At 40.7% G+C, this 27,601-nt stretch overlaps 2 protein-coding genes across 9 annotated transcripts in view; one reads left to right on the plus strand and one right to left on the minus strand.

Moving 5' to 3' along the window:
• The window catches only part of LOC123019955 (gamma-secretase activating protein), a 56,167-nt gene extending 30,698 nt beyond the window's left edge, over positions 1-25,469 (plus strand). Inside the window, exons 20-31 of one of the 5 annotated variants that reach the window (XM_044423204.1) lie at positions 471-599; positions 1,513-1,565; positions 5,900-5,931; positions 7,494-7,555; positions 8,623-8,718; positions 9,795-9,865; positions 13,813-13,904; positions 15,891-16,010; positions 19,615-19,676; positions 22,407-22,511; positions 22,810-22,903; positions 23,726-25,469. In XM_044423204.1, coding sequence (XP_044279139.1) covers positions 471-599; positions 1,513-1,565; positions 5,900-5,931; positions 7,494-7,555; positions 8,623-8,718; positions 9,795-9,865; positions 13,813-13,904; positions 15,891-16,010; positions 19,615-19,676; positions 22,407-22,511; positions 22,810-22,903; positions 23,726-23,817 — 1,008 coding nt within the window. In that variant the 3' untranslated portion in view covers positions 23,818-25,469. Of the gene's footprint in view, positions 1-470; positions 600-1,512; positions 1,566-5,899; positions 5,932-7,493; positions 7,556-8,622; positions 8,719-9,794; positions 9,866-13,809; positions 13,905-15,890; positions 16,011-16,758; positions 16,882-19,614; positions 19,678-22,406; positions 22,512-22,809; positions 22,904-23,725 lie in introns of those variants that run through there. The other 4 variants (XM_044423203.1, XR_006413998.1, XM_044423206.1 and 1 more) reach the window with 4 other exon arrangements.
• The window catches only part of CCDC146 (coiled-coil domain containing 146), a 73,445-nt gene continuing 70,767 nt past the window's right edge, over positions 24,924-27,601 (minus strand). For all 4 annotated transcript variants that reach the window (XM_044423200.1, XM_044423199.1, XM_044423198.1 and 1 more), the window contains 2 exons: positions 27,148-27,396; positions 24,924-25,925 (listed from right to left, as the gene is read on the minus strand). In XM_044423200.1, coding sequence (XP_044279135.1) covers positions 25,722-25,925; positions 27,148-27,396 — 453 coding nt within the window. In that variant the 3' untranslated portion in view covers positions 24,924-25,721. The remainder of the gene's footprint in view (positions 25,926-27,147; positions 27,397-27,601) is intronic.

The following is a 27,601-nucleotide window of genomic DNA, read 5'->3' on the forward strand; positions in this document are numbered from 1 at the left end:
CAAAATCCATGTGCATGTTTTAATCAACATAGTGGTTCTACAGGAACTTGTTCAAAGATCATCTAATATTCGGGGCAGGGGACAAAATGCATACTGATGCGAAAACTCTCAGTGTGTGTCTAATTATTAAAATACCAAGCAGAGTTAATTGTCTAATACTTCCACAACTTACTGTTATCTCAGGAGATACTTCCTATACTCTCAGGGCTTCAGAAATAAAATGGCTATTGCATGTTCTTAATTTAAACTTGCAAGTTTTGAAGCTACACTAAAAGCTGGTGTGTAGGGGGTGAACTATCCCTTTTCTCCCATTTAAAACATTTTAAAATTCCCCAGTTGCTGATCTTGGACTCTGCATTTGTCATAACCTTGTTTTGTGTATGTTTTGTTACAAGAGAGACAAAAACTTGCATACGCATATGTTTAACAAACAACTTTGCCTCCCTCTTTTTCCTTCTCGATTATTTGAGGTACAACATTGCAGAGGCTTTTGGGAGAAGTTAAATTTGAGCTTGGAATGTGTGAAATGCGCTGAGCCACACTTGCATTTCAACTGCAAGGAGCTTAAGCAGGAATGGGATAAGCTGCTCTTAGATGAGGTAAATGTACTTCTAGAATTAATGTCATGTTCTTAAATATGTAGATGTATTTGCAAACTGACTAAACTGCACAGAATTGTTCACTCCAACCTGCTACTGGAGATATTAGAATCACGACCACAACAGAAACAACAACCATGATGGTATTGAGGAAGAAAAGGTGGCTGTATCAAAACTTCGGAACATCTCTTGGGAAAACTAAAACCAGTGTTCCCTTTACACTGTGCTGATCTGCAAACATTGTATAATGAAAGGATAGAATTTCTGTTTATTTTTAGCTGAAAGGGGAAGTTTGACAGCATGATTGTAGACACACCATTTTGATTGATAGGTTGCATATGTGTGCGTGTAAAAAAGTTTATCACCCAGTGTAAAAATGATAGACAGCAATATCTTGATAATTCTTATAACTTATTCAGAAATACAGTATCTTGGGAGTAGGGATTCTATTTAAGTACTTTGGTTGTCTTCAGTCTAAACATGTGGGATACTTTAATCCAGTGTGGTTGACAGAGACTTCAGGAAGCCAATACGGGCTTTGTACATCTAGCTTCATATAGTTGATCAGCTGTGGCTTGTTTAAACTATAGTTTGTTAGAACAAGTCAGAGTCAGACTATTGTCTCAGATCCTAACTTGTTCGGACATTTCCATTTAAAGGAGAGGAGAGGAGAGACAGAACAGCAAGTCATGGTTTCCCTGTTGCATCTATGCTGGCCCCACCTGTATTCTGAAAAGAAGAGATCTTGCCTTTTCCCTGCATCAGTTCCACTATTTTTGATGTAGACTTGGAGGCATTTGTTTATAATCTGACTGTATTCTGTAGTGACCATAGTTCTTATTAGAAGCTGATAGAATAAATTTGGCTGCATTTTATAACATTCTCAGTTCAGATAATTTACATTTTGTGTTAGACTACTGAAGAAAGAACAACAGATATGAAAAATATATTTGTCCATGCAAAACGGTAAGTTTCCTTTTAAGATATTCTTCCTAGTTTGGATTATATGAAAGGCTGCATTTTAAGAGAACAGCTTGTTTTCAGTGTGTTGTGATCTTTAGTGTCTTTAAATGCTAAGAGAGTTCACAGTGTTTAGGAATCTGTTACTGGATTATAGCCATATTATGACCGCAAATGAGTTTGGAAGAGATTTATAAATCTTTTCAGCGAGTATCTCCCAAGGCAGGAAACCAACTGCATTAAAGGCAAGTGTGGAAAACACTTGGCTCTCCATGTTATTCTACCGTAGCTCACATAATCCCTTAACAGACTCAAGCTGATGGGAGTTATAGTCCAAAACATCTCGAGGGCCATGTGTTCTCAAGCCCTGTCAGATGACAGGAAAAGATTTTGTAGACTCCCCTAGCAATAGCAAATGACTCCTCATGGCAAATGATCCATTCCTCACCTGTAACATGCAGAACTTCTTACCGTGAGGATTTCTGCCATCACATGGAGTGTCTTCATCCCTGCTTTGTATTTCTGTCAGCCGCCATGGTTTTCTTCCCCAGTCCTGCGAATTTGGTCACTGTGATGGTAGAGATTCGCCTAATAACTAGATCGATGCCTTCAGCCTGAGCCAGGGCTCTCTTGCCACATGCAAGTCATTTTCACTAACATGGCTAGTATAATGTGACCTGATGCCAATACAGAAAAAGCATAGCTTGCAGTACTAACACACTCATGGATGAAAGATCTTCTAAAGGTCCTTTTAAAGACAGCCATATGCAAGCAAAGTAAGAGGTTGTTCTGTGGTCATTCGTGATAGTGTCTCTTTGAAACTCAAATATACTTGGTATATACTTGTTGAAGTGAACTGTATTAACTACTGACATACTAAGCAATTGGCTAAGGTTTGGCCAGCTGAAAGTTTTCATTTCGAAGGCCAGGCTATCTTTTGGGAGCATTCAGAACCAGTCTTGACTACTGTTGGATGAGTCTCTTGGGCCTGGGCCCTGTGTGCCGCTCTGGCTCTGTTCTACACAAAGTGGCTGTGTTTTATGGAGCCAGCCTCATGGACTTCTGTCCTAGAATGCTCCAGCTGAATGTTATTAGTACCAATTTGTTACTAGGCAGAGGTTATCCAGGCCAAGTGTGTGACCTTTATCCAGCTTTAGTTAACCTTTTGCAAGCCTCTGTCTCTTGTCCTTTTCTACTACACCATAATCAGCTCCTATCCCAATATTTATTTAAAACATTTCTATGCCACCCCCATCGCAACAAAGCCTCAGGGCGGCTCACAAAGAATACATAAAAACATACATAAATAATAGTACTATAACAATTTAAAAGAAAAGACATTTTTAAACCCCCGGTGCATTCTCGGCTAATTTTAAAATCCTAATTAATTCAATAATTTAGCAATTAAAATAAGTTTTAAATAAAAAGGTCTTAGCCTGGCGCTGAAAAACAAATAATGATGGTGGCAGGTGGACCTCTCTGGGGAGTGCATTCCATAGGTGGGGTGCCACCGTAGAGAAAGCCCTCCTCCGGGTACTCACCCTCCTAATATCATTCACAGAGGGTTCCCGGAGAAGGGCATCCGTTGCTGATCTCAAAGGCATATATGGGTGTAGGTGTTCCTTTAGATATCCAGGTCCCAAGCCATTTAGGGCTTTATAGGTCATAACCAACACCTTGAATTGGGCCCGGACTTCAACTGGGAGCCAGTGGAGCTGGCAGAGAACTGGGGTTATATGAGAACAACCTGGCAGCTCTATTCTGCACCAATTGAAGTATCCAGACCGTCTTCAAGGGTAGCCCCACGTGGGTGCTTTATTAATCAGATGCCATTAAATATAAGCATCATTACTTGATTGGAATTTGACCAGAAACTTGAAGGGCTCACATATAGGAAATACAAATTATACTATAGTATGCTTTCAAAATTGGGATTTCTTGCTTATTGCACTTGCTGAGTAAATTTGTATATAAACATAGTTTTCCCTCCCCCACCCCCAGATCTATTGTTTGGCTACTTTCAAGTCTTTTAGTTATGTTCTATGCTTGACTTAGCTGCTGTATATAATTGCTTAAGTAAGTCTTTTGTGGGAATCTAATTGGTGTGAGGAGATCTGGATTTTAGTCCTTATTCAGACATGAAGTTCACCAGGTGACCAACACTTATTCTAGCCTATGTTGTAGAGTTGCTGTGAGATAAAATGGAGGGGAAGAGGGCCATGGTAGCTGCCCTCGGTTCCTTGCAAGAGGAAAAAGTAATATAAATGTAATAATAAATAATCCCAGATCATTGGATTCAAAATGATGGAGCCCAGCTTTAAGAATTACAAGTAGTTTAAATAGGTTAAATTCCAGACATGAATTTAACAGCAAACATGTTCAATTATTACTGCACCACTGAATGTTCCCATCCAAGATGGGGGTATGAACCAATCAGACCACAACCTACACCAGTACTGAAGGTCGATAAGTTGTAGCAGCCAAAGCTTGCTGGATCTACAGTATGTACCACCGAGAACTTTGTCTTGTGTTTCCATTATCCTTTATTCTTTAGTGTTGGTAGATCAAGATGTAGGTACACCACAAGCCATTTTCTTCTAAGGACTTAACTACATCGTTCTGCCATCTTGGATAGGTTGGACTTCCACTAATAACATTTGGAGGAAGTTATTAATATCAGTCCTTTAGTCCAAGATTGTTGTAAAGGTTTCAGAAGAAGTGAGTGGGCAGGCACTTGGCTAAGCGAGTCTGGCTAAGAAAGTCACAAAGTTTCATCGATGCCATTGGGTCAGCTTTTCCAGGCATACGCATAGGAGACAGATTGTTCTTATTCAATAAGGGAAACAATTTGAGGCCTTGTGGATAATAAATGATGCATCTTAAAATACTATCCTGTAATTAAAAAATGTTGCTAATCCTTTCAAATACAAGGGAGTTTTCCAGTTCATTCATAGGAAATATCCTGAGAGTCTGATGAGCAGGGAAAACCACAGGGGAGATATTGAGGCCAAACCTCTCAAGAGTCTTTGGTTTAGGAAGAAAGCCACTGCACCTGGAACATCTGAGATAGAATGGCTATAATACAGCTTGTTCCATATCCAGCTTTAACATTTTATTGGATGATGCTTCCTTTTTATCAAGAATTAATTGCATTCCAAACAGTGTACTATTGCAAACAATTATGTTTTCAATTTTGATCAAATTCTGTTCTATAAGTGGATCTTTCTAAATAGAGAACATTTGCAGAGAGAGATCTAATATTGCTCAGTGACTTTAGTATTGATCAAGACATTAGTATTGACAAATACTTTAGTATTGATTGCTGGGCACTCATTCAGACTTTAGGGAAAGCAATGCCTTTAAGCAGTCTTGTGGCTCATGTGGGCCTACAGATGCATGGTTTATTCCAGGGAAAGAGATTATATGTTCTACTTCAGTGTTAAAAAATAATCTTAATCCTAATGTAGATTAGTTTTCTGTCCCATGGATTGGTAAAGGGTCTCCAAGATGCCGACTTACGTACAGTTACCTGTCCACATAGCAGTCTGTTATTTTGCACTTTGAACACCCCTGTAGAACATACTTAGATGTGAAGACTAAATATAAGTTCTTGTCAGAATCCTATTTTTAATTTAGGGGCAGCTAACCTCCTTTTCAATGTGGGATTCTTTCCATAGAGTAGCACATCGTAAATTACAACAGAATTGCTGCAAGTTCAGCCACACATCTGCTTGTTTGTTATCCCACCATTTTTCTTCAGGGACTCCAAGACAACTTACCTATCTTCTCCACTTTATCATCACACCAACCCTGTGATGTAGGTTAGGCTGAGAGTCAGTGACTGCACAAAGTCACCCAGGGAGCATCCTAGCCAAGAGGGGACTAAAACCCAGATCTCCAAAGTCCCAGTCCACCATTCCACACTGGCTGCAAAGCTTTCCTCTCCCCAGTATGTAAAACTCAAGATCCTTGATTGCACCCCACAGAATACTAATGCAATTCTGAAGTGCCCCCACGGGGTGAATTCTCTGACCGCAGCACTTAGATATGCATGTAAATATGGTTCTTTACCTCCGAGCCCTTCTCTGTGGATTAACAAAGAGCTGCTCCATCTCCTTGTGAAATGCCTATTGAATGCTTGCCTTATGGAATCCAGCCATAGCAAATAACAGGCATAACATTTCCAGTAATTCCCACTGGCCAAAGTCTTCAGTTCTTGATATTTTCCATTGCAAACATTAATGGATGTGGTGTAAGTTGCTGTCGAATGCCATTTTTCTACAGCAGCTTTAGTTGTGCTCCTTTTGAAGCTCTTCAAAAACATTTCTCTTTTCTCCTAGGGTCATTTCTGGGTTGAAAACATGGAAGGCAGGTAAGACTAGCATTCACTGCTGCTGAATGGACCCAAGTAGTGGAATTTTAATTTTGAATCAAAATTCTTTCCCACTGGTCACTGTAGACTGACATTTTGGACATAATGTGCCTCATTCAGGACTGCCAAAGTGTGTGTGTGTGTCAGAGAGAGAGAGAGCGAGCGAGCGAGAGAGGGAGAGAGCGAGCGAGAGGGAGAGAGAGAGAGATCAGTTTTTCACTAGACTGCAGGAATGTTGCTCTAGATTTCTTGAGAGAAGCACTTTCCTGTTAGAATTATTGCCGCAGGAAATAAGTTGTAGGCAGACATACTTGCTTTGCTTATGTTTGAAATGGCATTAGATCAAAAGAAATAAGACAAGGAAGATCAAGCCTCCTCTGTGCTCACTTGTCACAAATTCATCCTAGCACTTGTAGGCTGTTAGCTGGGGGAATAGAGATTCTAAAGACATTTTATGATGGAACTCCCAGTTATCCATGCCCAGGATGGAAGCACCAGTAGCCACCATGAAATGCATTGAAATACCAGTTGGTATTTGGAAATACCAGGGTTTTGTTGTAAAGTGACCTCTTGTGGATTCCAGTCAAATTCAGTGGCCCCAAACTACGGCTGTACGGCTCATTTTGCTTGAGTGGGCAAAATGGCCAGAAGGAGAGTTTTGTTTCAGATGTAACAAATGCCATCCTACAGCTCAGTCATTAATTTTTCTCTTCAAGGGTTCTGTGCATGATGCGAGTTAGAAATGTCACGTCCAGAACAGAAAGTACTTTGTATTGTTTCTGAGAGGCCTGTGGGCCTGCTGGCTCTAAAGGGATCATGGTGGTGAGCAGAGTTTCTTCATGCTAGGTTTGTCTTCTCAGGCTTGTTGGGAAGGCCACCCTTAACCGGGCTTGTCCTAAACAGTGGCTGGGTTTGCTTTCGGAGAAAGAGGACCCTTGATGCCGGCCTTCCTTAGCCACACTGAGCCTGTGCCCCCGACACAGCTAGGGCAGCACCGGTCTGGGAAAGGCAGTTCTGTGGTTTCCCTAGACACTGACTGCGACTGAAACAGTGCGTGTCTTCTGGTGAGGAAAAGGTGGTGGCTTCTTTCTCAGCCCATCAGCACACTACCATTTTTGAGGAAGTAAATAACAAATGCAGCGTGTGAAAAGGGGGAACTAGGTGTGCTTTTCCAGAAGCTGCCACAACATGTGGAGATGCTGAAGTGACATATTTATTAACTCGCTACACAGCATATCAGTTCAGAAAAGGAGGACGGTATTCGTCTGCTTCAATAGTTGCTTTGGCAGCACTTTTGCAAGGGTTAATTTTGCCTTCTATATTTCCTGCCTCGCTTACCCACAAGACTTGAGGAGGCAACATTGAAGATCTGTATAAAATTCTTAATCTTGAGTCATCAAAACCAGTCAAACTTTTAAAATTTCATTTCATACTGTTTGATAGCTGAAGCTCTCTGGGAGGTTTAAGTGTAACACCCAACTTAAAAGTTTTGCAAATGTGGGGATCTTGTCCCCCAAAGGGCCCTAAATCATACCCTCTCTCTCTCTTATGCTTAATTTCAGAAGAAAGGCTAGTTCCTCTTTTCCAAGATGATGATTACCAGCAGCAATTGCTAACAGGACTGGTATGTCTTTGGCAGTATTGCTTAACAAGTGTGAACAAGCCATGCAGATGCCGGTGACTGTCATTTCATTTCTTTGTGAAGCTCTGCTTCCTTGTATCAGCGGAGCAGCGATGCTGCAATGAGTGTAGATCGCTACACATAGAAAGTGTGTATTCTAGCTCATGGATCTGCTGTTAGGTCATATCCTGAACATCTGGGTGTAATCATGACATTGAAAATTCGCCTGCGGGCAGCTGTGAAAATACCACTGTATCTTCCCCCTGCTGGGAGCATCCTGTGAAGTGGATTCCTCTATATGGAAGTTCTGGTCCTTAATCTATACTTTTCTGGAACTGAGAATACACACCTGTGAGAACAAGGGAACTCTCCCCGCTCCGTCTGCATGCTGTGCAGAAAATCTCTTGTTTCATTTGTTCTTTCATTCACAGGAATATGTAGAAGTGAGAAACCACATGAACTTGTTTCTCTGCTTGCACATGCCTAAGAATAAACATTTCTGGCAGTGGGAAACGTTTATATACAAAAAGGAGTGAGTAGGATGCTGTTGTAGACCATGTGACTTAAGTGGTAAATCTGACTTTACCACAGGGTCCTTGTTTTAAACATTACTGAACTGGATTTTTTTCTTTGTGTCATTTTTTTAAGAACTGCTCCTGAAAATGAATGGCAGTGATCTCCATAATGTTCTTATTAAAGGTTACATGGAGTAGCATGTAGAGGGTTGTTATGCATTCAGTGAAGCTGTCCTGGCTCTTATTAGCACTTCCATGTTGCACCATGTAAAACTACTGCTGCTGCTGTTTCAATGCCAGCACAGTCTTTAGTTGCTGAAAAAAGTATTGTCTCTGATGTTTCAATGTTATGATTTGCAGCCTAGCTTGCAATCCTGTGGGTGTTTACCTAGTAGAACCTATTAAACACAATAGCACAATTGAAAGTGACAGCCAACATGCTAATTATTATGTTCATCTGGTAAAGGCATCGATGGTTATTAGTTTGCTACAACTAGTCTTTATCTGTTTTCAACATTAATATTAGAATTGTAGTTATTGCTTTATTTTTTCTAGATGGTTGCACAGTTGAAAGATCATTTCATGAGGCACCTACAATATGTTGGCAAAAAGAAGATTGAGCAAATAGCTGTGGATTATGTTTCAAAACTGGTTGGTTTAAAAAAAATATTATTATTACATTATATTTACGTATAAACCCCTTTTTGTCATGCAAGCAGCCCAAGGTAATTTATGTAATTCTCTCCATTTTATCCTCTTAACAACCCTGTGAGGTAGGTTAGGTTGAGAGTCAGTAACTGTCCCTAAGGCACCCAGTGAGCTTCATTTTCTGAGTCCAAGTCCAACACCCTAACCACTAAGCCACACATATTTAGAGAAGACTTGGTAATGACAGGGATGGATTTACAGGGAACCAAGCTGTCTCTATCACTGGATTGTCTTCTTTTCAACAAACCAGTGTTTCAGGCTCTGGGAAATTGTCCAGTGCAAATCCCATTGGAATAAATGGAGCCCATATGCAAAGGTAGATTGCGCACCTAATCCCTTTAAAAATTTGTATTTTAGCACAGCCTGAACAATTTCCCTTGAATGTGAGAATACTGTGGGAGCAGGAAAGTGCCCAGAATGGTGAGGTCATTATTCTGGGGATGGGGTAATCTCTGGATCAGGCCTGGTGGATTTTATGCCCATGGTATAAATTATAATTTGAGGGAGAGTTCCAGGGGGCTGTGTTCCGGCAGTGGGTTTACTTGAGAGTCAAAAGTAAGTTGCATTGACTTTGGATGAGGTGTCCTCCAAAGTAGGTGCACACAGAATTGCTTTCAGGCAGTGCAATTTTAACCATATTAACTTAGCATGATGTCCTACCGAGTTTGGTGGGCTTTACCCTCCATCATTTGTGTTTAGAATTACAGCTTTGGAATCTGCTCAAGTACACTGAATACATGATGGTGTTTACATGAAAATAAGGGTGCTTCCAGGCAAGACTTTTACTATCGCTCAGTTGCGGGGAGGCACTGTTGTCGTCTATCTGGAATCCCTTCCACGTTTCCCTGCAGTTTCTTCTTTTTTTTCCCCACCCCACAAAAAATCTAACTGGGTGGGGGGAATAGACTAGCCAAGTGACTGGTAGCACTGGGAGCCCTCTGTCTGGAAGCACCCTAAGAAAAAGAAAAGCTGAGGACCTGCCATGTAAGAATTCAAATATACTTTTTTTAAACTTCTAGCTGGATCTAATATGCTGGATAATGGAGAACGTGTGGAAGAAATACAGTCTTGATTCCTGGGCCTTCTCGCTGTAAGTAGTTATCATAAAAAAAAATAACCTAACACTGATGTGGGTGAGAACAAGATCCAATGCCAGAGAAGACAGGGAAAAGGGTGTCTATTCCTGCATGTCCCAGCATGCTGGGAGTTGTAGGCCTTTTCTGTATAAATTTGCTTAGGGTTGTGCCCTTAAAACAAAATGGCCAAGACCAGGACTGCACAATTAGTTCTGTGTACCAAGGGCACCTCTGAACTTACGTTTATTGAACACTGAGCCCTTCCCCATTCCCATAGTGGACCACTTCTGAAACTAAGAGGATATCTCAAAGAAATCGATAATATGGCACGGAGAGGCCTGCTCTTCAGCCAATTTTATTATTGGCGTTATTCTTGGTGTTTTAATAACTTTACTTAATCTTTGCTATTTCAAAAATTGTTACTTTAATTTGTATGCCACTTTTCCAAATAGATGCATTCTAACTGGCCCTCAACACAAGAACGTGAATGCATATTAAATATCACCACCAGAAATGGTTGAGCAATATTTCATTTCAGTCCAAGCACACCCCCTGGTGAGCTGAAATTGGTCGGCTGATGTCTTTGGGAGCCAGCATGCTTGTTACTGCCCAGTATATGTCATGACCCTTATCTTGCCATCTACTCTGTGGCTGGCTGTCCAACCAAGGCAAGTTTTCTTCCAAGCTTTCATGTTGCGAATATATGATAAGATCCAGCTTAATAAGGTATCCAGATGGTGGTATTTGATCATTTCTCCAAGGACCCGTCTTTCCTGAAGGGAGATGCTCTCTCATAGTTCTTTATACAGTGCAGCTACCACATCAGTGACAAACCAGAGGAATGTTGTGAGTTGGCTGGTCTGAATATTTCAGATTTGCGGGTAGGAGTCATCTGATATAAGGAAGCCCTGCACAATTATTCCTCTAGTCTGTTTCTGTTTGGATACTGGTAGTCTTCAGTACTCAACCCAGATATCTCCTCCAGATGGACTTTCACTGAGTGGGGCCCCTGCAGAAGAGCATGCAGTGTTACTGCCTGGCACTATGTTGCCTTCTAAAATAAATGTAACAGGGGCACTGACCTTGCCAGTGAACAGCTGCTTAGTGTGGAAAATTAACTCTGTGCCCAGAACAGTCATTCCTTATACATTCTTGTGTTTTCCTTTGTCCTCGATGAACCAGTGAGTGTCTTAAACAAAGAGGAATAGATTCCAGTTAATGGACTCTTCCGTCAAGCCTAATATTTGCAACACAGCATTTTGCTCACTAATTTGCGTAGTGTAGTGAAGGTGACAGATAAGCTGTATGATACAGACCTCCTGAGACTGCCCAACATCAGAATCTAGCTGTGGAACTGGATGTGTTAAGAAAAAAAATCTCTGTGTAAAAACCTAGTACGATGTGGGAGGGGACATTTTAGTCCAGCATTCTCCTTTCTTCTTAATACGCTGCTTCTTCCCACGTCTCCCACCTCTGGGCAGAAGTCATATACAGTCTCATTTGAGCTGTACCATGTGAAGTTTTTAAATTTTTCTTTTAACTTTTGTTCATCACGCAGGAGAATAAGGTGTGCCATTAACAACATTACCCAGCTATGAGATGGGTCAGTTCCATGAAAGGAACTTCAGCTTTTAGTTGACAAGAGCTGAGCAGGCCTGTCAAGAACAGGATGTTTTGAAGGGCACTCATTCACAGGGTCATAATAAATTGGAGACAACTTGATGAGACATAGCAGCGGCAGCAACATTAAAAATATCCACTGTATATGCATGAGAAATGTGGCATCCTCTACATTTCTGGAGGTAGGGTGGAGCTGAGTCCAGGCACCCTCTGTTTTCAAGCAAGGGGACCAAATTGTTTTTAACATATAGTAATTTTAATTGTGTTAGATTTATTTAATTTATTTTAAATAGATTAGTTTTATGCTCAGTGTGAAACAGTTAACTTATTTTATTGAGGATTGAAATAATGTTGTAAGCTGTCCAGAGGTGACAGACGGCCTACGTATTTTCTAAATAAAATAAAATACATAATAAAAAAGAACATGTATTGTGACACACTGCGGTGAGGAAATCTAGCTGTATCTCACTCCACGTGCTGTGTCCTGTTGATGTTCCTTCTCCTTTAATAATATCTATAATAAACAGGTAAAAGAGGCTAGATGGTCCAGATGCTACTGCAGCATTAAGATTACAATTGACAGATAGGCAGATATGCCAGTGCAAACTCCTAGATTGTGGAGAACAACTCAAGGCCCTCCACATGACTCCTGTGAACTGTCTGTGCCGGCTAGAGCTGATGGGAGTTGTAATTCAAAACGTCTAGAGGACAAATTGCTGCTACTGATCTAGATTATATATATTAGAACTCCAAGATATCCATTTAGATGGGGGGGTGTAATTTTTATTATTTCATCGTCAGAGCACAGAACATGAAAATGTACTGCCACCAAGTATGCAATAACTTATCAGCAATGACCTGGCTATAGCAATACCCAGTGCTGTAAAACCAGCACTGTTTTTTTTTTTTATGCTTTTTTTGTCATAGAACATACCGGAACATAGTTCCAGCACCTTTTTTCGATGGATTTTCCAAGTTTTAAAAGTAACTTTTGAAAATTTGATGTTTGGTCCACGTGGATTTGAATCGCTCTGTCGAGCGTAGCAGGTGGGCGGCAAAATCATTAAAACGGTGCATGTGGGCTGCTTGTGTGTCGAATGCGATGCATGCGTACTTCGTCCACACTGGTTGTGATGGCGCTGCTTAGCTTGTGGCACTGCTTGGCTTGTGATTGGTTGTGTGGTCGTGCGCTGAGTGCTTACTGCGGGCAGTAACCATTATGTTTCATTACACAACTGGTGTGTGTGGGTGTGTGTACAGTGATTGACTATGTGTGAAAGGTTAATAATTTATTTTAAAAAAAGTTGGTGAATTGAAAATCCTTTTTAGATTTTTAGTGTAAAAGTATGACCCCAAATTTAAAAATGAGAAAAATTACTAATTACTTCTCAACCACCAATAAAAAGGCCAGAATATTAACAGACACAATGACAGGACACATAGATACTAACAGCAGGGAAAGGAGTTGAGAAGATTTGTCGGACGAGAATTGGACAAAACTTTGGAATTTACTATGAACATTTGCCTTAAATACAATAAATTAAATTATGTTAAGAACTGAATGTATACTTTTTTAAATAAAAGATTAACAAGATGTGAGTTCTGGCACCTTTTTTTCTTACAAAAAAAGCACTGTATAAAACTGTAGGACTAAACTGCTCCGAAGGGTCTACCAATCTAAATTTTCTCAATGGTATGAATCAGGTCTTTCTAAATCAGTACACCTGATTGCGGAGGTTTCAACTCCCGTGACTCTGGTTAGCTAAAGAAATCTGAGGATCACAGGATGCATGAAAGCCAGTGGCAGATGCATTGTTGTGTGTGGTCCTTAATTCTTGGGTTATTTTTTCTAGCAGGACTTATTCCAGAGTCTCCTTTCTCAGCTTTCAATTGATGATGTACATTTAGTGTGCAGATAGTTAAGCAGCCAAAGGGATAGATGCAAGAATCCCAGCTCTATAAAACATGGTGGTAACTGAGCCCTTCCCTTCCTCCCCCCTCCTCGTGTCTCATCACATGCTGTTTGTGACATGGAGCTCCCGGTTTACTTAAACCTGAGTTCCCCATTTTGTCTAAAACCTAGCATTCTGGCTTAATGCAAGTTTGCAAACCAGGGTATTAAGCCTGGGTTTTTGTTTCTGTGTTCTGGTGTTTTTGTTTTTAAATAAAAAGGAAACACACACCCTCCACAAGAGGTATCTGTGTAGAAGCCAAAACATGAGGTGGGTGACAAGGAAAGCATTTCCATGCTTATGCTTGGCATTTCCCTGGCTTGTGAAGCTGGACTACAGACACCAGAGGTGTGCTTACTTCTATGTTGTTACTGTTCTTCACACAGCAGACAGCAACGAAAATCCAACGAGATGGTTGTATTCCACATCATGTGCCAGATTCTACAGGCTGCCAATGGAATGTGTGTGCCGCTGCCTCCCGGTAAGCCCTGGGACAGAGGAGTGGCTCACCGCATTGACTCACCGGCATGCCAAGGAGTTGGAGTGTTGGACTGCGGGGACCTGAGCTGAGGTTCCCACTTGGCGAGGGGCCTCAGTGGATGACCTTAAGCCAGTTATTGTTCCTTAGCATACCCTACCACATTAGGGCTGTTGTGAAGCTAAAACTGTTCAGGGCAAATAAATGTATGTTGTCCTAAGCTTTTTGCAGGAAGCGTAAAATATGCCTGTAATTAATAATACCCTTTTTGTGGAAGCCAGCTTTGTGTAAGTAAATTGGTAATTCAGCAAAGCTAAATTAACTTTAGTTCAATTCCCAAATGGGTCTACATATAAGGCAGAGGAGGGAGATACTGTACATCCCCAGATGTGGTTGGTTGCTGTGTTTATCCACTGGGCCCACTGGCTCTCCTGGCAGGGGTTGCTTGGAATTGGAGCCCTAGAAACATCTGGAGCATATCCCTGCCCTGAAGATAAAGAAAACCTTGACTATGCCCTCATTAAACAACATATAACAAGAAGAATCAAAAACTATGTAGACATTTGACCATTTATTTTCTTTGCTAAAAGCGACCTGTGAAGAATACATTTTAAACGCTTTCCCTCATGAATGCTTGTTTTAGATTTTTGAGCCCCTAGACAATATATTAATGTTCATCTGAGCGAGTGGTGAGGATTCAGAAGGGCCACTCGTGACAAGCGTAATTGTTTTTCTGATGTTAGCAGCAGGAAGATTTCTAAGAAGAAACTTGAAGAAATGTCTTCATACCAACCTGTATTCCATGTCACTGCATAATTTGTCAGAGCAGCAAGGGGTGTATAATCAGGCCCAATCTTTGGCTTGCTTTTTAATCCAATTAAGAATGTGCTCACCAGAGGACTTGGCTAATCATCTTGCTCATTGTGAGAGCACAATGAGTGGTTGCATAACTGCGTGCTGAGGAAAAGAAAGCTCACTTTTGATCAGGAACATTAATTTAGGATGTTTCATTATCATTTTCGATTATGTATGATGACAGATGAATGTGGCAGTACCTTTTGTGCAAACCTGTTTTGTGGGGTGTCTTTTTAAAAGGGAGTTCTCTTAAAAATACAAATAATTGCATTTCATCTTTGTGACTGATGCAACAGAGAACTACGTAATGCCGCTTCAAAAGTACTTCACACGCACAGCTGGTGCAAGCAGGACTCCACTGGCTGCGTGCCCAAGATCACAGCTGGGCCTTGGGGAAGGGAGGGAGGAGCATGCTGGGGGAAGGGATGTGAGGAAGCTAGTGCAGAGGGGACTCGGGCCCTTTTCTCTTGGCCATCATGCCTCCCTAGTGCTTTATGTAGGCAGTCAAAAACAACCATCTAGATTGACTGCATGGTGCATGGCTGTGGCGGGAGCAAAGACCGCTGCCATCATGTCTCCCTCCATGCACAGGATGCAGTCAGAGGCTTGTGTGCCATGAAGGCAAGGAATGTTGGGCTGCGTCCTTGAGCAATTTTTGGTCAGCCGAAGAATCAACTACTGTTCTGGTCATGGGGGTGATTTCATCCTCCATCTTTCAGGCACATAGGACCACAGTATATATTAGCAGTGTACAGTTTTACTACTGCAATAATCTCAGCAGCTTTTTCTTTTTACATTATCTGGGCCCAAATTTAGCTATGCATTGTTGTAACGAGATACTGAAGTGTTATAGAGGGTACAAGCAATTTCTTGAGTTTGTAAAGGCATTTTTCATCTAAGTGATGAAATGGGTTAATGTTATATTCTAACATGCTTCCATAAACATATATTGTAAGGCCAGAATGCTGCATTTCTAAACACTTTTTTGTTTGGGACTCCAAAGCTTATTCATGGCATTTAGGGGACAGTTTTATATCCACTGCCCATAAATAGTTATGTACCACTGTGATTAGTTTCTGTCAAGAATCATCATATTTTTCTTCACAACATCGGGTTTTTTCCCTCTTGATTCAGGATTTCATACTCTGCACGTGGGGCTGGGAGTACGATGTCTCCCTTTGCACACGCTTCTGCATTACATCGACCATGGAGTGCTGCGTTTAACAGAAAAATACGTCATAATGCTTTTGAAAGGTAAGATGGATTTCACATGGAAGGCAGCTTATTAATCTGGCAGCAGCTCTGAATGACATACTATCCCAGTAGCAAATATAATTTGGAAACAGGTTTTCCTTAACAATGTTAATTGAAATGAATTAATTCAGATAAATGAGAGCAGGAAGAAGAAATCTGTGTATTAGGTTGATTATATTTCTGAAAACTGATATAATCTGGATGGAATATATTTACAGCACTTGGATGTAAAGTTGGTGTAGGCATGTTTTCTTCATATTGTGCTTGGCCCATTTAATTCCACTTACTATACTGGCATGCTTCTTGCATTTGCTATTCTGAAATATCTGTATTTGGCTGAAAGGGGACCATTTCCAGCAGAGCTCTTGGCACAACAGCTTTTCAGTTGTGTTACCTGCACTGTTCTTTAAGCACATTTTATGTTCATGCCTCTTACAACTTCGAGGTAACTAATTTGAATGAAGTCATCATTTGGTCAGGCTCAAAAATAGGGCTTCCTAAACTGAAAAGCATGCCAGAGAGACCGAACTTTTGGTGGCTGTTGGAGTTTTCTCTGTTTTATTTAGCAACATGAAATCTCTTCTGAATGAATCCATTAAGGTTCATTCAGACTGAGACATCACAAAGGGAAGAGAAGGAACTCAACCTGGGATTAATGCTTTCTGTGTCAGCCAGTGATGTCTATCACATTTAAAGGTAAAGATAAAGGTTTCCCCTTGACGTTAAGTCCAGTCATGTCTGACTCTAGGGGGCAGTGCTCATCTCCGTTTCAAGGGAGCCAGTGTGTGTCTGCAGATGGTCTCTGTGGTCATGTGGCCGGCATGACTAAACACCGAAGTGCACAGAACGCTGTTACCTTCCCACCAAAGTGGTACCTTTTTATCTACTTGCATTTGCATGCTTTCGAACTGCAAGGTTGGCAGGAGCTGGGACGGAGCAACAGGAACTTACCGCGTCTGCAGATTCGAACCGGCGACCTTTCAATCAAGCAGCCCAGCAGCACAGCGGTTTAAACCACTGTGCCACCTGCACCCCCCTGTCACATTTAGTTTCACCTTATTTTAAAGCATCCATTTCAGTGTAATCCATTTTTTAAACTTCATTTACTATTTTCTTGTAGTTGAGCTGAAGAATAGGCTCCAGCTGTTTTAAAGAGTTACTTTAATTATGTGGCAACAGTTAATAAACTAAGGCATGGAAAAGGTATTGCACAATCTGCAGTGATGAGAACTTGCTAATATTTACTGTGAGCAATTAACCACAGATCTATCATGTTGAGGTAACTGGGCTTCCCCTGGCTGATACTGTGTTGTGTAGTTTACACATAAGGAATCCTTCAGTCTTCTCATTCCCGGACATTGCTAAAATCTGCTTAGTAAAAATCTGCCCATAGATTTCAGCCTCCTGCCTTTCCATTTGCTTTCCATCCACTAAAATGTGCCTAAGGCTACAGAATATCCCAAACTTGGCATAACAATAGTTTGGGGGTACTTTTATACCCCAAACAGAAGTCTCTAAACAAAAGGACAAAAGGTGAAGGATGGATCATTGGATCATTCTAATCTCCCTTGAAAGTCAAGTCTGAGCTAAAACCTCCAGCGAACAAAATTTAAATCCTCTGAGGGAAAGCTTTTAAAATGCTAATTTAAAGTTTATTGTTATGCATATCTATAGAAAATAGTAAGTCTTAAATCACTTGTACTAGCTGAAAACCAAAAGCCATTCTTATGCTGATTCAAACCTCCTGGAGGAATCATTCAGCCAAACAAAGGCCTTTTCATATGCATAATTTGCCTTGCTTGTGGCACTTTTGTCCTGGGTCAAAATGCTACCTTTTGTGAATAGTGCTAGGGTGAAGATGCTGGTGCCATTTTTTCTTTGCCTTATTCAGGTGGGGATTTAAGATTATTGGCATGTTTAAGTGTGTGTGCGCGCGCACATGTGTCTGTAATTGTCAAGCTGCTTTGAGGGATTATTTTTGGTAGAAAAGTAGAATATATGTTATATTGATATAGTCTGTCATATCTATTACAAACAACAAAATGCTGAGAAACACAGAATGTTTTTTAATATGTTTCTTTAACCTGAGTACTAAAGGCTGGTTAATTTTCATGGGGGAAAATGAGAAGGAAAACTAATCTTAAGGTAATTTGAGCTTCTGTGGTTCTTACTGGAATGCTGGGTCATACATGTGATTCTCCAATTGTTTTGCATAAGTCTAATTCCCCGGCATATGTAAATAACAAGAGCAGTATGACTTAATGTATGATTGCTATAATTATACAGAATATAACTGATAAAATTAAGCTGTACAGGTTACAGCTTCAGCCAAATAGAGGCACACACCACTGAAATGGGCGTTTCCCACTGCAAACCTTTCTTGGGTTTGCACATCTTGATCTGTCAAGGTGGGCTTTGTGGAACATTAGTGTCAGTTTGGCATGCCACAAGGTCCAAACCCAGCATGAGTGATTGAGCAAGGACTGTTTTTTGCCAACGAGCCAGCCTAAGAACATGTAGCTTGTAGTGGGGTTGAGGAGAACCAGTTCTCAGGGTGACTGGTCACTGTCCAAATGTGGCACCAAAGCAGCTTGTGCAAAGGAGCTACAGAGCCACTTGGCAAGAGCGACAAAACAGCTCACGCCACTCTGTGCAGTCTCAAGAATTCTGCTTCCAGTCTTCCTTGGCTGTGACTACCCTTCCACCTACTCTGAAATGGCACTTTGTAAGGACACCGCATGCCTTTGGTGAGCAAACAACCAGCTCATGGTGGTTTAGCGTGAACTCACCTGTCGTGTTGCTCACGGCACTGATTTTGAATCTCCTCGTAAGAGTGGGAAGGAAACCTCCTTAAATGCTGGGGAGGATTTCAGGGCAGTGGAAGACAGAGGTTGACAGAAGCTAGAATGCGGGTTCGCTCCAGATAGACCCATTAAAGTAGACCCATTAAAATTGATGGGACTTAAGTTAGTCATTGTTCTATTGTTTTCAGTGAGCCTCCTCAAAGCATGGCTAACTCTTGATCCGCCCCCATCTGCAGAGGCAAGCTCCTATGTGAAAAGCTAGTTGCCCTTTTTCTTGCAGGGCTTCTATGTCTTTTAAGAACTGTATGGGAGGCAGAAGTTCAGCAGGTGCAGTTTCACCCACTGCTGCCTCTCTTGCTGAGGAAAGCATCATATAATGAATTTCTGCACTGCATACACTTATGAAAGGGTAAATCATGGCCCTGAAAACAGGAGGATGTCCTAGGTGCAGCTGGATGAGGGGTAGAATCACGGGGAGGGGTTTCTACTCAAGTACCCTCATGTCCTCCTTGCTATGGCTCCTGACTGCTAGCTGTGGTAGTGCGTATGCCCTTATCTTGAATATACTATTTTGTATTCTAGGATTTATTAAGATGGCTGCTTTCTTCCTCTTAGTATACACTTAATAGAATTAGTGTAGGCATAGAATTCAACATGTGTACTATTCCTGCACAAGGGAAATAGAATATGTTCCATGTTGCAAAGTTACTGCACTTGGGAGTAATTTTACAAGGATCTAAAGTAGTGCTTCTGTAGTCAGCACTCTTTTTCTGTTATTCTCTTGTTTGTTTCTCCCCCAGAACTGGACAACACTGGAAAGAATGAAAAGCTCAAACTGAGTATTCTCACAAGACTTCCTGAGGTAGTGTGATTTTTGTGTGTGAATATCTAGAATCTGTTTGCAGTGAGTTTCTGTTTTTGAATACTATGGATAAACTTTCCCAGTAGCTTTTATTCCTTTAGATTAGACCCACACACAACTCTTAGGGATGACATGTGTACAGAACTAAAGGCAGACTCGGATTGGGCATTGAAACACTCCTCAGAACAACAACCCCTGAACCCTTTTGTTCCAGCTAACAGCCTGATCCTAAGTATTTATTTAGGATGTTTATTCAGATGCAAGTCCTGCCAAATTGAGTGGAGCTTACTCCTGCATAGATGTGTGTAGGGTTGCATTCTAAAGTTTCATTTTTCTCTCTTCGGGAAGCCATGTTCATTTTGAGTTGTTATATTCTCCTCATGTTTATACTCACCTCTCCAACCTGAAGAGGGTGTTGTAAAACTGACTGCATACAGTGGTGTGTTGAAAATTCCCTTATGCCAATCATTGTTTAAATTGGATCCTTATCAGTATGAGTAGTGCGAAAGCAATTGCCAACCTGGGCTCAGGTTAACTTTTAAGAGGCACCATAGTTTAAAATGAACGAGAGCTGAAAGGGCAACCATGTTTGCTGTGCCACTCATTCAGCTTCACAGGGGTGGTAAAAGGCAAACTAAGGTCTCTTTAACCTTCTCCTTTCCCTTGTAATTGTACTACATAAATTTCATTTGGATGCACTGCTAGAATCTGGGTTGCTTGCTTTACATGTTTTTATTCCTCTCTTTTTTGACCTGCTACTCATGATGGCTTGGATAAGATCATTCAGAAAATAATACAAATACCAGTCTTGCAGAGTCAGCATGAAATAAGGTTTACAAGCTGTGATTTTTAAAGTAATGGTTTTGCAATGTTTTGAAAGCCTGTCAGGATGTCTCTTTCATTTGGAAAAGACAGCTTGTGCTGTCTCGGGTTCTAAGCATTTAGCAAGATGTTTAGCTGCACTTTAAAGCTGCTTAGCTTTTGCTCCTCAGGCAGCTGGAGTTTCTTACAGACAGAATGAAGCACTTTGTGTTTCCCTAGTCAGAAAGGAACTAGGGGAAAATTGAACACATTTGCACGTGCTTCCCTTCCATTCCAATCCCACAAAGGAAACAGAGTGTATCCTTTGGGATCTCAGATGATGCCTCAGATTTTATATTGCTAATAGTTCAGACTGCCTTTTTTGATTTGATGCTTAAAGTCCTATTAGTTGTCAGGCATTCCCCAAATAGCTTATTGGAGTTGGTTGTATTATCAACTGTGCTTTGCGGTGCCAATGATTCTGGGCATTTCTCCATCTTGGTTGAGGGCTGAAAAGTGGAAGTGGGATTGTCAGGCGTATAACAAGTGCTGCATTGTCAGCATCCAGTGGTATATGAACCCCTGAACAAAATCTAATCAAATCAAAGTTCCTGCAGGACTTCAGTGCCTGCATCATGCTTTGGCAGCCTCTCAAAAGCAACAACATAAATAGAAGCAAATATGTTGTTGCCAAAGTCTGTTTTCTTGATGGAATCTGATTGTTGTTGGGCTGTCCAGCTTTAGATGTACAATGATAGAGGGAGCTATTTATGTGAAAAACAACTGTTGTTAGGCAATGATTTTGGCAACTTCATTCGAAATAGTATGAGGCTAAGTAGATATGTAGGTTTGTCTTCAGTACTTTGCAGCTATGTGTTGCTGCTCATGCATTAGCTTCTTTCCGTTGGGTCTTGGAATGTGTAGTGCACACACACAACTTGGGCTGCATCAGGAAAGGAAAGTTCTTTTCTGAAGAGCTATCCTGTAGATAGCTGGTGACGAATCCGAGCTCCTGCCCCTTCTACCCAATTCTCAATGTGCCTATTTCTTGTAATATCTAGGGCTGGATGAGGCATGCAGGGGAATTTCTTTGGGATGATTCTGTTGCTAGGGTTGAGCCAAGTGTAATCTTTCTTTCTGTATAAACCACAGACAGATCTAAGAACAAATGCTTTTCATGATCCTGAACTTGGCTGTTTATTTTGTATTCCTTGCCATTTCTGTTTCAAGAAGTTGATTTTGTTTTTTAATGGAAGGGGATTATTTGGCTGCTTTATAATAGGACAGAGCCAGTTTTTCATTTTGTTTTAAGGAGTTCCTTCAATGGCTGCATCCTAAGTCATTTTAAGCCTTAGGGTCGTTTCTTTTCAATGTAGGTTTGGAGCCTAAGCCAGTATTATTTTGCTCTTCCCATTGTGTGTCATTTTTGCCTATTTTTGATGTGTGTATGTTGCTGCATCCTGCAAAAGATTTTCCTGAACCTTTCTCTGGTGGTTTAGAAGGAACAAGCCGTACAAAAAGTAACAAGGAAAGGGTGCAAGTACCTGGTCCTTGATAGCACAGAGCTTTGTGTGTAAAGTGGATAAAGTCGGTGACCTGTGTTGGTAGACCACTGTAAATGCTTTGCTGGCTGCTTCTGACTTCTGGAGTCTGTTACTGGCTAAGATGGACACACTGTATAAGCAGGATTTCTGCTATGACAGGGGAGAGCATGCTATTTGCTAACAGAGCTCCTTCTCTAACAATTGGCAAAGGAAATCCTGTTCACATGCATCTTGTGTGCAAAACCGTTGTTTATATCACTGAATTAAGGCTGGTTAATGATTATTTGAGCAGATGAAATTACTCATCCTGGAAAGAACACACCCAGTATCCAAATTGCACTTCCACACCAACATTGGCTAGCTAACGTTTTCTTTTGTTGAACAGGCAATTGGTCGCAAGGTCTGCCAGATGTGCAATCATCCTGCAAGCTCTAACACTGTTGCAAGGAACTATGTTAAACTCTTGCTTGAGAAACATAGGAATAAACAGGTAAGGGCATGATTTTTGATTAGGTCTTGAGGATAAGTTCCAGACTACAGCAGTGGTGCTTTCTGGACCTCTGGATACCTGCAAGCTTTCATGTACTTCAGTGGCATTGAAGCATCCAAATTAAAAGTCTTAGCATTTTAAAGAGTTACAGTAGCATGACAGCAGGGTGGGGAGTGGGATACAGTGAAGAAGATGAGAAACCGTGAAGAAGCTGCGGTATCGTAAGGGCTCAGCTTAGTTCATAAATAAGAAAATTTAAAATTCACTCCTGTAGCCTATATTGCTTTTTCCTTTTCAGCACAGAATGCTGGTAGTGGACAAGCTGTCAACCCGGATTGAGTTTCTTCCCCTCAACTATTTGGTCAATATGTTAGTGGAAGCGGAGTGTCAAGGTAACTCTATTCCTGAACTTTTCTGCTTGGTTCTCCTTGTCGATTTAAAAGCAGATCTCATCTTGCTGTGACTTTGCCATCTGGACAGCCTTCTCCAGCCTGGTGCCTGCACATATGTCGAACTGCAATTCCGAGGCAGCTTGGCACCAAGTCAGAGAAGACAGATTGAGGGTTACATAAAGCTGTAATTGGAGCAGAGGGTTGGTGGAAGGGTCAGAGCTAACCATAAAGTTTCTTACTGCTTGTGTTGTACTTGTTAAATGCAATCTGCCTCCACTTCTCACTTGTTGACAAATGGGAAGCTCCATGAGAAATAATCATGTGGTCTGCTAGATGCTAGTTTTCATTTATTCAGGGACTTTGGAACATCCAGATCTGCAAGTTCCCATACTGCAACGGGAGCCGTATTACAGGAAAGTAGTTGTTCAGTAGCTGTGATGCCTTCAGCTACTCAACTAGGCAAGCCTGCAAACTTGTTGCAGGTAGACTGATAAACATACCCTCTACCTTTTATTATACCATGTAGACATATCCCCCTGACCCACAAAAAAAAAAAAAAAAAAAAAAGCTAGGAAGTTGCTGTGAAAATTTAATTGTTTTGTCTGTGTTTCTTGTCACTGAGCAGAGGTTTACTGTCAGCTGGGAGAAGTGTGCATGTTTTTAGATTTTACAGCTATGATCTATGAAAAATAAAACAAACGCCTACGTTTTTGATAATATCAAGCAAAGAATGCAGCCTAGGATTAGCAAATTGGTCACATTAGTATCCTTGAGAAGCAAATCTAATTCTGTCATATAAGTGTTTTCCATGGTCTTCCCTAGGACTGATGGCTTCTATGGAACAAGAGATCATGAATGCAAGATCTGTGGAAGAGTTGGCACTGAAGCACACAACAATGCTCTTAGGTCTTTAGTACTGCTTACCAAAAACAAAATGGTTAACTCAGAGGCATCCCAGTTTTACAAGGTCTATTAACAAATGGACAATTAAGTGTTAAAGAAAAAAGAATTTTGGGATTTAGACTTGTGAAACTACAACTATGACAGTTTTCAAGAGAAATACTAAAACCTCTACTGAAAGAGAGTTCTTGTTATTGTTATGATGATGACTTGTTATTGTTAATGGCATACATTTCTGACATTCTGCACCGAAACTAGTTATGCTGGGGTAGCTACAAGAAATTACAAATTTATTATTGATTTGTCTGCTGTATTCATACATGTGCAGATTCTTACCTTTTAAGAATGAAGAAAGGTAGAAGCTCTCCATAATGGAGCAATGACAAAGTGGCACCTGTTGTACCCTGATGTACAGATGGGACACATTTATGGACTTGGGAAGCATGAAAAAGCCAGGATTACTAATAAAATAGCTCTCTGTAAATAATGGGAATAATTATATAGTTCTAGAACTGGCTATTAATGTCCTTGCTAGTATAACTAGCCGAAGACTTTGTTAAGGTATCATCTTCCTTGAATGTTTTTGCTATTATGTGTAACTACTGCAAAGAAGTTGTGTTTGATATATTTATTTCATTATTCTAACCTCTTAACTTCCAGTGGGCATGAATCAGTTTTAAGTCCTATTAATGGTGGGAGATACAGGTGTTTGTCTTCATTTCTTCCATTGCAAGCAATAGATTTAAGGTCATTGAACTGACACTGGATTGGGCCTGTTTGTTTTAGATCTTGCTTGAGGGTCAATGTAAAAAGAAGTTACCATTTAGGAAACAGCCATATGTCTTGTCTTCATTTCTTAGCTATGTTTATACAGCTCTATGATCCCGTTTACTTTTTTTAGCAGTCATTTTTCACAATAGAAAAACTGGTTTTCAGCTTGGAAAGTTTTCAGTTTCCCACATGCTGAGATGCCATTAAACTTATATAAGTTTACTTCTGTAGATGCAAAATCCCTATTCTGCATATAGTAAACAAAAAAGGAGAAACAGTCTTAAGTCACATTTTAGATACTCAAGTATTCTGTTGCAGTAGGACTGAAAAATAATTAACTATGCAGGAATGCAGTAAAAATTTATTGTTTCAGTGCTTTGCATAGTAAAATATTTTTAACCAGAGCACAGTTAGAGATAGAGAACTAGAAGTCAAAGCAAATACAAATCAGAAAAAAGTGCCAGGACCATTTTTATATCCAGGTTCATGAACTTCCCCTTTGTTCTGTATGGTAAAGACATTCTTTAACAAGTTCTGACTGCTTTTTCTACCTTTTAAGAGGAACAGATGTAATGACTAATTTAGAGAAGTCTCACAACCTCATTTTACTACAGAGTTCCTTTTATTTGTACAATGAACAAGAGTGTCATACATCTGTATGTTACAAGCTACAGATCTCTAATGTTTATAAATTATATAAAGTTTAGGAGACAAAACCATTGTGCTACTTGGATTACTGTACAATCTCCTTACATTTCCAAATATAGCCTTAAATGTTTGGAATCTAAATGCAAGAAAGGAAGAAGTATGGTACTAATGATGATCTATGTGCATTTTACTACTTGTAATTATTTATGGCTGTTTGTTTTGGTGACAGTAAAACATTTGATAAAAATGTTTGATTTTTTTTCCTTTTCAGCCATGTGAGGAACATAGTTCACCAACCCTTACTGGGCAATGCAATTTGCCTCACTAGGGTTTCTGTGAAACAAGGGAGTATTTCAGATGTTGACAGCATTGCTTGGCATAACTTTCCATAAAGTTCCAATTCAGCCCAATAAAATCTGGGGAATTCTGCTATTGACACTGAACATAAAGTCGGTTCGAATGATCAGTGTTCTCAATTAGCAACTGTAAGTTCCACCTTTCAGATTTCTATCGGCTTCACCATCGGTTTCCTTATGTGCCTCATATTTGCACTTGGCTCGCCTGGCTTGAAAGGAGCCAATGCCCCATAAGGCCGTGGCAGAGGGAGAACGTTTTCCTCATCCGGGATGTAGGCGTTGGGGCGCTGCTCAGCTGTGGTGTATACACTAGTTGGCAAGGCATGTTGCTCTTCTTCTACAGCATGCTGTAAAAACAAATTGCCACTTGTTAATTAAAGACTATTAAACAAAATAGTTCTTACAGGTGCTACATTTTCAACAGAACCATGACATTAATTAGTTTGCCCATGCTAGTTGCAGTGGCAGCTGACAGAGCTGGTAGAATGTATATACTCTAAGCAAGGACACAAATGTGATGCAAGTGATCCATGAAGTTGTCTTGTTTGTTATTGCTGTTGTGGGTTTTTCTTCAAAGAACATGTGTGAAGCTGCAAATTGAACTTGGAGAGGATATGCTTGGTCTTTTCTCCTGCATCATTTCCTCATCCTAAGTCGCCCTTTCCCCCAAAGTTGTTAGTGGCATTTCAAGGCTAATCTCCAATCATAGATCACCTATGTCACCTTAAGTCTCACTAAGGATCTGATGTTTGGTTTTTCATAATAGTAAGGATGAATATGAAAATCCTACAGCTTCTAGTAAGTGCCAAGACATTTTAAGGAAAATTCCTGCGCTACAGCTCATTTTTCACTTTCTTTGAGTTGTCAGCCTGGTCAACAGTTTGGACTCTCCTTTCACTGCTCTCTGCATTTCTGACCTCTCTCTGATAATACCTACAACTCATTATCCCTATAAGAGCAATCACTTTTAAAAACAAAAGAGCTATAGCAACAGCACACACTGTTATGTCCAAGCTGAATCATGTATCTGGAGGGCAAATGTTTGACTTGCTTCCACTAACAGAATAACTAGTCAAGATACTTCTGAATGTGGCTGGATCATGAACGTGCTCCCTACCACCAAGGCCACATGTGCCTTGCTGTAAAGGGTGGATCCAGAACACCCCGAAACTATGAGTGTTCTTTTTCAGAGAGGACAAACCCTTCCGGAATGGGCTGAACATCAAGTTGAACAAACAGGCTCAGTTTATTGACCTTCACCAAGTCCACTGTTACACTGATACCTGGCCAGAACACCCACTGCTTCATTTGCCCCTGCATATTGGTGATACCTTAGTCCATATTAGGGATAAACTTTGCCAGCGGTTTCATGGAGATATTTAACAGAATGGGGAATAAAAGAGAGCCTTGCCGCACTCCTGAGTGAGAGGTAGAGCTCCACCTCCGAGAGACAATCAGAACAGCCTTGGCCACTTCTTAGACGCTGTTAGAAATTAACTATTCCCCATAAGCCCACACTAGGCAAACCTGACTGCTGTTGTCAACATCAGCATCCCAGCAGAAACTCACCTTTGCTTTGTCTTCCACTGCAGCTTTATATACTTGTTCATCGCGGAGCACCTTTAACCACTCCTTCTCTACTTCCTTAGGAGGTGGGAGGCCTTTCTCTAGCCTGGAGGTGATGCACATTAAAAACTGCTCTTTGTCCCTCATTTCTTGTTGCAGTTTAATGGCAAGGGCTTGATTCATAGATAACTCTGCAATAAGAGCCATCATCTTTTGCGTTGTACTTTTTATTTTCTCTTGTAGTTCATTCATCTGGAAGGAACAACAATCACAAAATGATACCCACGTTCTTACAGGCCTCTGCCCTTCTATATAACTCGAAGCCTCTCCAAATGCCAAATGGTGCCTCCATAAATAAGCATAATGCAGCTATGCACTTCTGAAAGAAGACTGTTCCAAACATTTAGAAAATAGTTTGCAAAGATTTGTATTCATTTATTATGCACATGACCTCTAG

This window comes from Varanus komodoensis, unplaced genomic scaffold (assembly GCF_004798865.1).
Source record: "Varanus komodoensis strain SLA01 unplaced genomic scaffold, ASM479886v1 scaffold13_3, whole genome shotgun sequence".
Classification (NCBI taxonomy): Eukaryota; Metazoa; Chordata; class Lepidosauria; order Squamata; family Varanidae; genus Varanus; species Varanus komodoensis.